Source organism: Stylophora pistillata, chromosome 1, assembly GCF_964205215.1.
Source record: "Stylophora pistillata chromosome 1, jaStyPist1.2, whole genome shotgun sequence".
Taxonomy (NCBI): domain Eukaryota; kingdom Metazoa; phylum Cnidaria; class Anthozoa; order Scleractinia; family Pocilloporidae; genus Stylophora; species Stylophora pistillata.
In genome coordinates this window covers 58,121,613-58,136,656 of record NC_142519.1, presented here as the reverse complement: position 1 = coordinate 58,136,656, position 15,044 = coordinate 58,121,613, and the positions used below count along the sequence as shown (strand labels likewise).

Here is a 15,044-nt window from a genome sequence, read left to right as displayed (position 1 = left end):
GATGGAAATCGATAACAAATTTCATACGCAGTAGGGAGACCGTAAGAATAATGGAAGGATGAAAGAAAGTTGTTATTTATTAAAAAAAAAAAAGCTTTCTGCTACTTTGCCATATCTATTATTTTATTTATTATTAAAAAAGAGACATTGTAACTAAGAACATTGTACAAATCATTTTTTTTCATTTACCTAAATTTGTCCATTCGAAGTAGTTTACAAAATTTGCAGTATTGAAAACGTGAAATGAAAGCTTACTTAATGGAGTTCCTATTTTCAAACCGTACCAGATTGTTAATCAACATGACGATGTTTAGCCTTCGGCAAAACTTCAGCAAAAAAACAGATACCTAAAATTCTATTTGTTTCTAACTGAACTTGACATTTACGAAAGAAACTAGGTCCCGAAATGTAATATTCAAAGTCTAAGCGATCAAAAGAAAATGGGATCTCTTCCTTCTCGCAGAGAGCTTTTGATTTTTTTACTCTAAATTTGTTTCACTCATTCCGAGTGATATTTCTCTTTTACATACTATAATAATGTAACTGATTCCAGCGTATAGAAATCATAGTAAAAAGAAAAATGTTTTCAGGGTTCTTTAGGTGTTACATATCACGCTGGCATCCTCACCGTGGCCACAGTCGTGACTTCCCCAGCCTCTGTGTGCACAGTTCAACAGAGAAGCTTCTACTCCTTGACATCCCACGTCATCCATCCAGATGGGATCAGATCCCTGACCGTATCGTGCGCTGCGAGGAGCTGATGATGCGCTGGGAAACCCAAGCTCACGGCACACCACATTTGCATCATTCATACCCCAACTATCATCACAGACCGTGCCCCACTGCCCATTGTGATAAACCTCCACGCGGCCATAATTAGCGCCACCATTCACCAAACGGACTACCGAGTAACACTCCACACTGGCGTCCCTACTGTGTGTACAATCATGGTTTCCCCATCCACGATGTCTACAGTCATATACATGAGACTCACTGCCTGAGCATGCCAGGTCGTCCATCCAAATTGGACCAGTACCTTGACCGTGGGTGGCGCCACTATAGGCTCGATTCGCTCGTGTGTAACCAAGCTGCCTGCATACTACATTAGCATCGTTGATATCCCACGCATCGTCACAAATTGTACCCCACTGGCCATCATAGTAGACCTCAACCCTTCCAGTAGCTGTGTTACCATTGATACGTAAGGATCCATCAGTAAGAACTGATAACAGAATTGAGAGAATAAATAGCAAGTTGATAAATAACTTGTGATAACTGACATTCTTCTTTCCGCTGTTATTAAATCATTTGCATGTACATACATAATATAACATAACATAACATATGAAACTGCAATACCATAGAATCGTATTTTTGTAAGATAGAGTAAGATGTAGGAAAATTAAGCTCTACGTTATAAAAAAAATAATATGATTTTAAATAGTGACTAGTGCGACTAACTCTTTTGCCAAACTTTGCAGAAAAAAATCCCTATAGAAATAGCATTCACAGAACTTGTCTATCGAGTTTCGAGCACATAAGGCTAAAAACTAAGGGTGTTTCTGAGAGGAAGTCGTCTCACTCCGGCTAGTTTTTGAATTATCAAAACATCTTGAGCCACCTTTTCATAGCTTTACCTCGATATGCTGCTTGAAAACCGTCGTACGTAATTGAGCCATCAGACGAAAACTTTACGTAGAGATTATTAGAAGAACTTGTAATAGGTGGCGGGAGAGAAGATCCACTCATTTTTCTTATCAGAGGCGAAGACACCGACCCACCATCGTACACAGACACGAAATCAGCAGACGATTCAGTGCGAAAACTGGAGAAGACAAGTTCTATAACTGCATTGGAGGAAAAATTCCATCTGCAATCCATATTATTGTAATATTGCGAGCCAGCTTGAGTTATTCTGATGTGACCAGATGTACCTTTTGAGGTAGACAACACGCAAGAGCTTGTTGCTGTCAGGCGTGGAGCTGTCGGAAATAGAGAAACGTAATTAAGGTAGAGCCAAACGAGGCAGAAAAAAGTCTTATCATGGACCATATACGGCCCCGTGAGAGCTATTACTGAAAACCATCATGATAAAAATCCCTGTGTGGGCGGGATATGGGGGCCTTAGGTGATGGCGCGAACAGGGCCGGAAAAAGTTGCGCAGTCCAGCGTAAGGCCTCGCAAGGGTGAAAGTGTAACAAAGGCAAAAGCAGCGGTCAAATAATAAAATGCTAATGTACTCAGTTAGTTGGGGCCGGGCATGAAATGTTTGACTCAATGTGATGACAAACGAGCCAAGTTCAGCGTTCAGCCCTCCCACTCAGGAGCTTAGCATGAGAAAGAGAAAAAAAGGGCCGAGAATTCGAGACAGAGCATTCTCGTGTCTAGATGTAATACGTTACTACAAACCCAAACCAACATACCATGAAAATACAAAAAACAGGCAAAAGAAAAATTCAAAGTAAAACGTTAATGGCCGAGAAATTTAGGCGGACCTTAGTTCGATGCTATACCAGCTCATTTTGAGAAATTTTAGCGAATAATTCAGTCAACGCGAAAAGGATTATAAGAGTGTCAGAAGCCAGTTAGTCATGGTAAAATGAAAACTAACGTCTTTGAGAAATGGTAGGTTTAGGGCTCTACGCCTTGAAGTGAGGAAGGAAGAGCCTTCTGATGCCGATACTCAGTTACCTTCGCATTTAGCTTTTCCATCCCCTACGTATCCTGACAAACAGATGCATTCATACGAACCAGGAACATTCACACATTGGCCTTGAGCATGACATGAAGATGAACCCGAGCTGCACTCGTCAACGTCTGTTCAATAAAATATCTCAATTTATTGTCATGACATTACGCGCTACCAATTTGCAATTATACAACTCACAATGCAAGAAAAAAAAACCAAAAGGAAGAAAATGGCCAAATGTTTCCTCGCAAACTTGAAAGGCTGAAAGCTAACCTAAAATATCTCTAATAAAAGCTAGATGAACATAATTACGCCTCTTACTTCATCTACTTACCAAACTACGAGGTCTACTCATTATTATTAGTGTTACTTTTATTTCATTACAATTGACTAATTAACGTAGAAATAACATGAAATAACAACAACCAGTCTCACTACTCTAGCTAGTACACAACCTGAAAACCTGACTGATTTTATACCTAAAATCAAAAATATAACCCATTCTTTTAGGGTTTGGCTATACACAAGAGGTTATAAACAGTTTATAATCCCTTGCCATCTGTTACTTATAAATGAATAAAGGCTGATAGTTTCGAAAGAAACTGTTTGGGGCTGCGTCGGTGGGAGTAACGAAATAATTTGGATATATCAACAAAGTTGAAATGGTAAATTGGCCACCGTAATGATTACAAAAGCTGACGTTTCGAGCGTTAGCCCTTCGTCGGAGCGAATAGAGGAATTGTGGGTTGTGTGTGGAATTGTGGGTTGTGTCTATTCGCTCCGACGAAGGGCTAACGCTCGAAACGTCAGCTTTTGTAATCATTACGGTGGCCAATTTACCATTTCAACTTTGTTACTTATAAACCTGTGCAATCTCTTCCGTTAAGGCGAAATCCAGCTGGACATTGGCAAGAGTAAGAACCAACATTGTTCACACAAGTGGCGTTAACTGGGCAGCCGTAAGCAAATTCCTTGCATTCATTGTAGTCTAGAGGTAAAATGTAAACAGAATATTTGAGTTTTTATAATTACTTCTCGAGTTAATTGTTAATATCATTTGGCAAATATTTGCATTTGGTTTGCCAACGAATAAACGTAAAAGGAACTGTGTTGATGTTCGGGGAACGGCTCTATTTCTCAGTCAAAAGGTCACAGTCTTTTTAGAATTTTATTCGAACATCGTAAGTAAACTATGTTTAGCACCTATAGGATATTTTGAAAGATGATATTCCTAATTATAATCCACAGGATATCTTTGCTAGTGCGAAACAAACACGTTAATCTCCATTTGGCTTGAAAACATATTCTCATGTTTCCTTTCTTATACTCAGATGTAAATTTGAAATTAAAGCAAGGTTATGACGTACGAGGTGCGAGTGCACCTTGGATTTATGTTCCGCCATGTGAAAAGATTTTTCAATTTTGTTTTGGCAAAATGACAGCCAGAATTAGTATGTATATATATATATATATAACTGCAGACAGCACTGTTTCGGCCTTCTGGGCCTCATCAGTGCAGTGCTGATGCTAGGATGGGGGAGAACCGATATGGTTACCCCGAACGATCCCACATTTGTGGTATCGTCTAAGCCATGCCAGAGTGCTCAAACTAGGAAAGCCTAGTGAGCTATGCGCAATGCTAGCGGCAATTACTCACCCCACAGTGCTCAATTTGGACATGAAAGCAGAGCTTTGTATGCCAAAGAACTTACACATATATAAACTAATGGGGGCTTTGCAAGGCATTTGACTTCACTAGTTAGTTATTATAAACACCATTCATTTAGATGACCTCAGTGCTGGAATCACATTCGAGCTTCCAGGTCTAAACTTTTTCTCCTGGAGAGAATGACCCCAGATCCCCCTTGGGGAAGGGGATCGTAAGGCTCCTTTTCCGAGCACAACCTCCTATTATTGGAATACGTTATTAAAATCCCATGCGTATGATGCACGATCCTCGCAGTAGAGAGCGCTCTTTACTGCGAGGATCGTGCATGATACGTATCTAATACCGCAGTTCAAAATATGTGAACTTCATATATACATTGTATCCAAAATCCCATGCGTTATAAAACCCAGGAACTTTGCTCTGAGTAAAAACAAATTCCCCATCACTCGGCAAACCTACCTTTCTTACAAGTAAATTTATGACAGTCCGTGCAATTTACATCGTTCCATCTATACTTCTGATTTTTGAGGAAACCAAGAGTATGGACGCAGTCCTCATCGTGAAAATTATTTGGCTGATGGCTTGCCCAGTAATGGAAATTAAACTGTGATCCATCACTCCACACGAATGTTCCTTCAGTGTTCCGGTCAGAAAGGCCAAGCCACGAGTGGTCACCACCATGTAGACTCTGTATGTACACATTTTCTTCCTGACTGTGAATGCTGGGAAGATTAGCCCCCAGGGTGGCGCATGTTGCCTGGCTGCCACTCCAGGAATCGCAGGAAGAAATTCTTCTGTAGCAGTATCCCTTATAGTACGCCCATCCTTCAAGGCATATGTCTGTTGAAGAAAGGTGAAACACATTTATTTCAATCACATTTCCTATGATAAAACATTATTTTGTAAATGCTTTTTGTTTTCAGCATGATTTGCTTGCTTAGGTTAGGTGTAATTATTTTTCTTCTGCTTCAGAAGTGTCCGGAGCAAGTGTCCCGAGAAATGCGTCCGGAAAGAGACCACACCCCACGCTTAAAATCAAGGACACCTTACCAGATTTTACCTGCTAGAACTGCATACGATACAGTTACTGGATCAAAGCGATTGACAAACACTTCCTTGACACATATTCTAAAGCCAGAGGTGGTGATAAACTATTGAAAAAAAATTTTAATGAATATAAATATAACTTCAAGACTTACATTTTGATGCCGGATGTAAATACCACTTCAAGACTTACAGGTGTCACAAGAGAGACGACAGAACTGCATGCTTTAAAATTCAGTATTTTATCATTTGATAGGTATCCACACATCGAGTTATCCGTGTCTTGTTGCAATATTTCTGGCTAATTTAGCAGTACGTGTAGCAAAGTCAGTTGCGGCATTAATGGCACGAAATGACATGCTATTTCGTCAAATCGTTCCTCTGTGTGATTTAAAAGTAACGATTTATGCGTGCTTTGTTCAGTTGTATGTATTCATTCTTACGCATTTTCAAATTACCTCTATCCAGCTCACTATACCAATGCATTCTGCCGCAGCATTTCCTCCAGATGTAGAATGTTTGGCTGTCAAAAGCACGGTTGGTGATTTGCTGTAACTTCCAATAAAGCTCACATTCTATAAAGCCATACGTGTAAATCAAGTGAGGCCAGGTATGTTACGATGGTTCAGTTTTCTGAGCTTTTGCTGATCTACGGCATCATCATCATCATCATCATCCCTAATGATGCTGTAGATCAGCGAAAGCTCTGAAAACTAAACCATCGTATCATACCTGGCCTCACTAGATTTACACGTCTGACTTTATAACACTATGCTACTCAAGGATAGCATCCAACGCTTGACTCACATTCTATGATTATAAAAGTCAAAAGCTAGCGAGTGTATTTGGATTCAGGCCCCGTCAGTGAATCGTAAAACCTCGTGATCAACTGTTACTTAAGAAAATCAATTTGTTTATTTGTCGTCTTTTCCTTGGCTAACAGAGAAAAATTGGAGGATAGAAATAGTGTTCTTTGTTATACTGGCCATTTTTACCCTCGGCGAAGGGAGAAAAGCGAATTAGTGGTTGCCAAGGGGAGCCAAATCTTTATTTCCAGTGCTTGCTCCATTTTTTCACCTGACTCCACTGAGCGAGAGCATAGCGCAGTCTAACCGTCACCATGATATTCACCCCCCTTAATTAATAACTTCAAATTACCTTGCAGAAGGCAAAGTTATAATTTTTGACAGGCAAAAGGTTGCTTTGAAAGCTGACATCATTGTGTTCTCTAAAGAGTGGTCTAGGAAGGGAATCAAACGCCAGCCAGTTCTGTAAGAGGGTACAAAAAAAAAAGGAGGAAATTCATCAGTTTTCTTTACGAAAAATTGGGTACCTTAAACAAAAACCAAATAAATCAAAAAGAGCGGTCAGGAAAAAGAAACAAAATGAGAACTCAGTGTGAAAAGAATCAAATTTCCTGAAAAGCGAGTTTTATTCAAAAAAAAGCAAAATGCTGACCTTTTTTGTAAGTATTTATTCCCAATGAAAAATACTTTTGTGACAGATTCAATCTAAGCCTAAAAACGCTTTTTTTTCTTTATTGAATGGTAAATAAATCATGAGCATCTCAAAAAAAAAAAGAAAAACAAAACGCGAAGGAACGCGAAGTTTCCACGATAATTCAACTCATACCTCAAGAAGGCTGATTTGAGAAGCCGAAATATAGTGCTTGAAATAAAACAAAACAAAAATATACATCCTTTAGTTTCCTGCCCCTGCGTTTTAATACTAACCACAGAGATGTCATCATGAACCCCAGCAAAGTTTTGAAGCTCTCGTAGACAAATCTTAAACGAACTCGCTGAGACATCTTCCAGCCACACGCAGGTAGCGTCATGTTTTAAACCTGTCCTGTAGAGTTCAGCAGTTACAATTACTGTTGGCGAGGTGAGGAACTTTCCCTGAAAAAACAAATAATTGGATCAATAATGTCCAAGTAGCTTAAGTGATAAACGCGATCTTGAGTTGATATATTTGAACCAATTAGAGGCCCACCGGCGATATTTTCCCCCTCGCCCCCCTCCCCACCCCATCTCTTGCACGTCGATTCTGTGCTTAAAGCGTACACGGGAGTACGCCCCGAACCTTCCAGAACCTGAACCTGTTAAGGAAGTAAAATCCAATTTTCGCTGTTGGGATTCATATCAAACTCACGGGGTACAAATAGTCTCTTACTGAATTTCGTGACCACGCCCACTTCATCGGCCCACTCAAATCGAGTGCGATTTTTGGATGTTATATCATCTTGCCGACTCTCTGTATAAAAAGTTAACAATGTACCACCGAAATATTGAACTATAATATCATGGCTTTCCATTTTGTGTATTTTCGTACTACGAAGTAAAGTTTTTCCCTCGTCATTTTCACCTTTTCCCGAGCTGGTCCGTCAAAATTAAGAAGGCGTTCGTGGTCAAAACAAGACCGAGCAAGGAGTCTTGGGCGATTTCTCTCTTACGCAAGCGCAAATTGAAAATGTACCGCCAAAATCAAAGACAGGAACAAATTTCCTTTGTTTTGATATGTAAATTGTCGAACAAGGAGCAGACTGAACCTCGTCAAATGGCTAGTCAAAACAGCCACACCTTCCTCCTTTTGCTCGTTTCCTGTTTTATAAGCGTGAAAGCAGTGGGAGAAGAATCGGGTAGCTCGGAAAGCGCTTCACCATCGTTTACTTACGAGATAAACAAGTAAGATTTGTAAAGTTATTTTCCGAAAGAGTCGGAATAAATACATTTTTTTCAAGTTAGATTGCTGTTTTTACCCTAACGTCGTCCAATAAATTTTTGTTGCAGCCTACCAATCTATACAATTTCGAAGGAAAATATTCAGATGCTTCACCGTCCCCGAAGGGGGTTCTGTCCTGGTGTACCGGTTCACAAGGGAATTACCATTGTTCTTTCTTTGTTTAGGAGTTATCGGTTAGCTATTGTGTATTGTTTGGTCTTTTGTATTGGCTCTGGTGAACCGGTACACGAGGACAGAACCCCGAAGGGTCTCCACTCATCGAAGCGTGTACTGTAGCCAATCTAGTGAATTTTCAGTCTCTTGTTGGGTTTGTCAACCTCCGTGACTTCAATATCATAAAATTTTGTATCTTTTCTCTGTGGAATGACCTTTTTAACAGGGGTGTATGCTGAGTATTCGTTGCAGAATCGCTTTGGTTCTCTTATCTCTCTCTTTGGCTTGTCCGCCATTTTGAAAATTTGCTCAGGAGGGCATCTGGGTTAGCGGCCGCGCCAGGCTGGAACCGACAAAAATAAATGTCCATCGCAGTAGGGAAACAGTTTGATATGAAACAGTCCACCTCGTGCATATCATCATTTAGGAGGCAACTTTCAGCATATCCCAACAGTATGTCTAGAATTACATTGAAATAAAGCAATCTTTTTCACAAAAGAGGTACAGATATAACTTAAGACCGTACTTTGTTTAGGGGTCCCAGTCCAAAATGATATTCCTGTGATACGCGGCACATCCCTATTCAGGCCAAATCAAGGAGATTCTCCCCCCTACCCCCCTTACAATCCATGATCACAACAGTTTACATACGCTTGGAAGGGTAATTGTTTTACAGCTAGTTCCAGTCCACCATCTGGAGAACTTTTCTTCACCAGCCACTCCCCCAGAAGGAGCACCCTGATATGCCACCCAATCAACGTCGGCAAAGCTATCTGAGGGGTAATCATTCCTACCAGCTCGAGTGACGCAGGCTGTGAACTGAGTGCTGTTGACGCTTTCAACCCAGGGTGTGGTGGCCTCATGCACGGTGCCGGGATCAGAATAATTAAAGTGATTGACGGTAAGTTGAACGTAGACTTTCTTGTGAGGATAGAATACAAAAGGATCAAAGTCTATGGATTCGCACTGATCCTCTGCCCAGGAAGGGACGTTCCGAAACTTATGTCTTCCTCTTTGGAGTGGAAAACCTGCAAATGAGCAGAAACAATTGAATCCAGACCAAATCAGCTTAGTAATTGGTACTGTGAGAGGACGAAGTTATTGCAACGAAGACCTCAGAGTATTTTCTAGTCGCTAGCTTCGTAGTTTTCTAATATAAGGAACCGTAGAAATTCTCTCACGCTCATTGGTCGATGGCTATTTTCAGTAAATTAGATTAATACAAGGAAATAAATGCTATGTGTACAGTGGTTGTTGTTTACCCATCTTCAATCAGAGAACTGACAAAGTTCCTTTGAAGCAACCAGGAGACTCGAAGGAAAGTTCCACCAAGTTGACGCCCCGAAAAGACCTGAATTTTTTAAAATCAGTTTCATAAAATAACAGTTTCCATATTTATATGTATCTGTTTAGTGACGCTCTCGCTTGCGACTCAAGTGTTACCTTTTTTGTTAAAAGAGGGACAAAATTTAAGTCAATGTCTGCTCTCTCCCCCCCCCCCCCTGCTTTTAGCCTCACGGTTAACTAATTCATATAATCATACTTGTGATACCTGTGCAACTTCCTGGGTGATAATAAGAATAGTTTCCTTTTGTTCTACAAACTTCTTTCTTCAGTAAGCAGAGGTTTCTGAAAGTACGGCCGTTGGAGGCACAGACTTGTTCTTCGAATGATGGGCAGCTGCTTTTACAGCGGCAGGTGAACTGCCGAGGACCCAAGGTAACGCAATGACTGTGGTACTTGCAGCTTGCATTCATACAGGGATCGAGGTCTAGAAAAAGCAGGCATGTTACACCGTTATTTAAGAAGGCTATATTGAAAAACGAGAAGAAAACACAGAAATGGTTCATTCCATAACTTACCTCCTACAACTAAATAGTCCACATTTATATTTGCCCTCTGACCATCATGTCCTGCGTCATCTTTGATACAAACTCGAAAGTAAGACTTGGTTACTTCCTATCAAACAAAAAGATCGCGCGAGGTAAGATGTAGTCAAGAAAATTGCTTCATCCAATTAAATGAGGTGAGGGAGAAACAAGAGTGACGAAAAGCATAAGTCCCACAATAACTGATTGAAAAAAACAATGTTGCATCGGGTGAATAAACATAACAATGACCTTGCTATGTAAAGAGATATCGGTTACTAAAAGCAAATAATGTCTAACACCCTCCCCTACTCTACGACCGAATTCAAAATCAACCAAACTTGTTTGAAAATACATCGTGTATATTATGAATTGTATGGAAGTGAAGAATAAGCGGCATATACATATTACCATATCATATTCAACTACACTGACTCGTCTCTTGAAATCTTTATCTATGAACGGGTAGGTGAGTAAGTGAATAGATAGCTACATACGCGTAGGTATGCAAAGATGCAAGGATTCATGGAAGGATGGATGGATGAATTAATTCATGAACAAATAGCTGGATGCATACATGCACACATGCGCAAATGCATACATGCACACAGGCATACATGCCTACATGCACACGCATACATGCATACATGCATACCTGCATACATGCATGCATAGATGGATAAACGGAGATATGGATAGCTGGAAGAATGGGTCAGTTCTACTAGTCAGTGATGAAAAAAAATATGAAAAGTCAAGGGCAGCCATCTTCTCTCTGTAAAGTTAACCTAAGTAATATCAGTACATTGTTTGCATAAGCTAAAGACCCAGAGCGAGCGAGTGTACAATCAGTTAATATACCTCCAGCCAACTGACTAAGGGACCTTTCACTTGACTTCCTATGTTAACACGGTTGTTGCGTCCATTGAGTACAGCTGTGAGAACAACTGGTGGCTCATAAAATGGGCTTGTGAAGTTTATATTCTGCAATAAATGCAAAAAACAGTTTGGTTGAAGAAAGGCATGATCTGAAGATGAAAACGTACTCGATTCCCTGAGGAATCAGGGAGATTGGGAAGACATGAATGTGGTGCCATCCCTTAATTGCACATACCTTGCATAAGGCGTAGCTGTTTCTTGCATTTGGTGTCTCATACTCAGAGAACACAACTTTCGAGGTCTCTTTAGCTCCCCACGAAGATGGATGATTTGTATATGCTATCCAGTTCTAGAATTCAGTCAATAATAAAGACGTTGACGAAATAATTTTCCAATGTGTTTGGTTCCTTGTTCAGAATTCACAAGTGACTCAGTACTTGATGACACAACTACCTCGTCATTCATATTTTTATCCTCACAAATTTTCAAAGTTAGTAGGTTAATAATCCATCAAATGGTAAATCACTCGAGCCCAAGTCAACCCTACTAAATCCGAATATTTCAGGCGTTGTTTCCCGAAAGGGGACCTTGAAATGGTCTGAAATTGGGCAAGCGCGATAAATGTTCATCCAAGTACTAGAGAAACATGAAATAGTGAAACACAGGCGATATCAGGTCTGGCGATGACATTGATTTTAGTTTCCTAGGGGCATGGGTAACTAAGTAACCAGACCAAATGCTGGAAGCTCAAAAGTATTTTTCAGAAGGGTGAAACATTTTCTAAACATTTTTTGGTACGAGAAGAAAGCCTCTTTAAATTTCAGTCAAAGCTGCCTGTAGCAACATGCTTAATATGAGTTTCATTGAGTTCATATTAAAAAATGAAAAAGTTGTCCCACATACCACCACAAGATTGCTATGAGGTCCATCAAACGCCCTCGACTCCCTCAGACAAACTTCGAACTGACCTGTGGAGAGACTTTCAATCCAACCGCTCATGGCGTCCTGTGATTGGTTTGATGCACTGTGTTTAACAGTTACTTGGACTTTGGGCAACTGTGAGAAGACCTGAGAGGCAAAACTCCTGCTATCAGCCATTTTTCATTTCTATGGTCTATATATTAATATGGTTAGACGAGCTCTCTACCTTAGCAAAGCAAAGGGTTATCGCGCTTATCAAAAATTCCTAACGAAATGGTTGCCTTCTGATCGTGAGGATGTCTCGCAACGAAAAGCGTTGGGTGACATCCTAAAGAACGAAGGTTGATAGTTTCTAAAGAAACTGTTTGGGGCTGCGTCGGTGGGGGTAACGAAACAATTTGAATATATCAACAAAGTTGAAATGGTAAATTGGCCACCGTTATGATTATAAAAGCTGACGTTTCGAGCGTTAGCCCTTCGCTCCGACGAAGGGCTAACGCTCGAAACGTCTACTTTTATAATCATAACGGTGGCCAATTTACCATTTCAACTTTTTTGATATATTCAAATTATATCCTAAAGAACGGTTGCGAAGGAGACTACATATTAGTTGAGGATTTTTAACATTCTTTGATTATTTTCTGTTTTATAACGAAAAAGATCGCCTCTGGTTTCGGGGCCCTAAAGCGAATTAGGCACCTGATCCCAGCATCAACCTTACATCTCATCTACCAAGCTTTAGTAAAACCTAACTTTGATTACTGTGACATTGTTTGGGGTAGCTGTGGGAAAACGCTACGAGACAAACTGCAGAAATTGCAGAATAGAGCAGCCCGTGTGTTGACATTCTCTAACTATGATGCTGATGCAACTGAGCTACTCGAGTTTTTAGGGTGGAAAAATCTTGCACGCCAGCAGGAAATCCATAAAGCCACCATGATGTTTAGATGTCTGCACGGGCTAGCTCCAAGGTATCTATATTCAAAGTTTACGTGGCGTGACTCTGCTTATGACCTCAGGGACTCTGAAAATAAGCTTAATGTTCCACTACCGCGCGCTAATTATTACAGAAAAAGCTCTAGCTACAATGGCGCCACATTATGGAACAGTTTACCACGCGATATAAGGAACACAGAGTCTCTGGGGTTATTTAAACGTAAGATCAATGACATTCTTTAAGTCTAACGCACGGCATTCACGGAAAACAGCTTTAGTGTTATAGTATGTAGTTTTAATTTTAAATATCTTAGCGTATGTGATATGTATTTTTATAGGCTGATGAATTGATCGTGTCTAAATAAAGATTACAATACAATACAATACAACATCATGGCGAGACTTATTAACCGAAGTAACCTCCATTCTTTAAATTACCTGAGGAAATGAGACCTGCTCACACTTTGTTCCAGTGGTAAACAGGCCGAAACTAGTTTTTCCATGATAAACTCCCGATTGAGCACCGTGGAACGCAAGCCAATCGATAGTAGTGTTACGTCCAGAGCTATGTCCTCCTTGCACCAAACACGCTTTGAAATCGGCTGCAGTGACATCTTCAACCCAAATGAATGCAGAATCGTGAACAATGGATGAGACATTTCCATGGTTAAGAGAAGCGAACACGAAAGGAGCTCCACCGGAGAAACGGTTGCTAAATGACACCGTCTGACAGTGGGCGCCGCAACTTCCCTCCTGATTTATGGCAACTTTTCCTCTCTCAACTCCTATGAATAAAATTGAAATTCTCTAATACAATTAACCAGTCAATCCTCGGATGCGCAATACAGGAGGGTCCTGCAAGGGTTCTTCGTAGGCTCTCTGCCTATTCTCTGTTATAAACTGTTGAATTTATTGAATGTCAAACCATATCAAATTGTAAATGAAGCGGGTCAGTAGAAACTAAGGTTGGGAAGGCAGAAATTCGATTCTGCTGGGGAAAATGATTTAAGCGAGAATCCGCCATTTTAATTGACGTCAGAGAAAGCATAACACTCATTATAATTGCTGAAAAATTATCTGTTATCAAAAGCTTCAGCTGAATCTTGGTAAAAATGAGAGTCTCCCAGGGGTTTGGGGGAACAAGGGAACATTGGCAAAATATTGAAGGGAACAAGGGAACATAAGCCTATTTTTAGGGAAGAGGGGAACAAAACTGTACAAATCAGAGGAGAAAATATTGTGATATAAGAAATAAAGACCGTTATTTCTGAGATTTGATTTATGGTCATTTATGCACTACTGTCATTGGTTTCGTCTTACTTTACGTACACTAGAAATCAAACAAAGACAGAGCAATCAGCTGGGAGTCTGGGTGCGAGAAGTTGGCGGGAATCTGTTGTCACAGATTGCCAAGATGGCGGAGAGATTTGCCGATCGGTGTTGTTCTGCCTGTCACTGCTGCGATTTATAGAAGTGGCGATGAAAAACCAGCATATGCGTTGGTCCTCTGAAATGGGAATAGGGGGCGAAAGTGACAAGACATTATTTGATTTTATTGTTCGAGTTAGAGAAGGATTTCGAATCGCAGATCGGTGTAGCCAGCTAAGCATAGCGAGATTCAGAGTGATGATCAGTGTGAAAGAGTTTCAAGTCACAAAGAACTGTCCAAAAGGTAGAGTATTTGAGATTGATTCCCAAGAACAGTGGAATGCAGCGATTACCAAACTGATAACGAAGGAGCGGGAGTTGATAGGTAGGTTTCACAAATCTGGCTCGTATTTGAATATATCTAACGCTTGAATAAGCTCTTTATTTGTGATTATTCATTAACTATAATTATAATAATAATAACAATGTTTATTTCTTATATTGCGCAGTCTAACATGCAATAAAAGATATGATCGAATGCGCATAACCATGTTCATCTCATTCTCATAAAATTATTCTATTCTATTATAAGTTTTGTTTTTGGTGTCTTTCTTTTTTTCGGGAGGGAATTGAGGGCGGTGATAAGTGGCAAGCAAATTTATTACACGGGGAACAAGTAGGGAAACAGTGTGGGAACATGGGAACATAGGACAATTTTGGACGGGAACAAGGGAAAAGGAACCCCCCTAGGATAACCTGCGAACAGGCTCCCGGC

At 40.3% G+C, this 15,044-nt stretch overlaps 1 protein-coding gene and 1 long non-coding RNA gene across 2 annotated transcripts in view; one reads left to right on the top strand and one right to left on the bottom strand.

Moving 5' to 3' along the window:
* Nucleotides 1-105: 105 nt before the first annotated feature.
* Nucleotides 106-15,044, bottom strand: part of LOC148743316 (uncharacterized) — an 18,248-nt gene continuing 3,309 nt past the window's right edge. The window contains exons 2-17 of the mRNA XM_088725837.1: nt 13,340-13,686; nt 11,948-12,112; nt 11,280-11,393; nt 11,027-11,149; nt 10,163-10,259; nt 9,853-10,071; nt 8,952-9,328; nt 7,136-7,303; nt 6,561-6,671; nt 5,861-5,977; nt 5,419-5,509; nt 4,818-5,198; nt 3,555-3,677; nt 2,692-2,817; nt 1,638-1,982; nt 106-1,222 (exon numbers count right to left, since the gene is read on the bottom strand). Of these exons, the coding sequence (XP_088581963.1) occupies nt 597-1,222; nt 1,638-1,982; nt 2,692-2,817; nt 3,555-3,677; nt 4,818-5,198; nt 5,419-5,509; nt 5,861-5,977; nt 6,561-6,671; nt 7,136-7,303; nt 8,952-9,328; nt 9,853-10,071; nt 10,163-10,259; nt 11,027-11,149; nt 11,280-11,393; nt 11,948-12,112; nt 13,340-13,686 (3,530 nt within the window). The 3' untranslated portion in view covers nt 106-596. The remainder of the gene's footprint in view (nt 1,223-1,637; nt 1,983-2,691; nt 2,818-3,554; nt 3,678-4,817; nt 5,199-5,418; nt 5,510-5,860; nt 5,978-6,560; nt 6,672-7,135; nt 7,304-8,951; nt 9,329-9,852; nt 10,072-10,162; nt 10,260-11,026; nt 11,150-11,279; nt 11,394-11,947; nt 12,113-13,339; nt 13,687-15,044) is intronic.
* On the top strand, nt 5,072-5,814 carry LOC148743317 (uncharacterized). The gene is made up of 2 exons (XR_015989099.1): nt 5,072-5,211; nt 5,331-5,814. It is a non-coding gene; the product is annotated as an uncharacterized LOC148743317 (long non-coding RNA).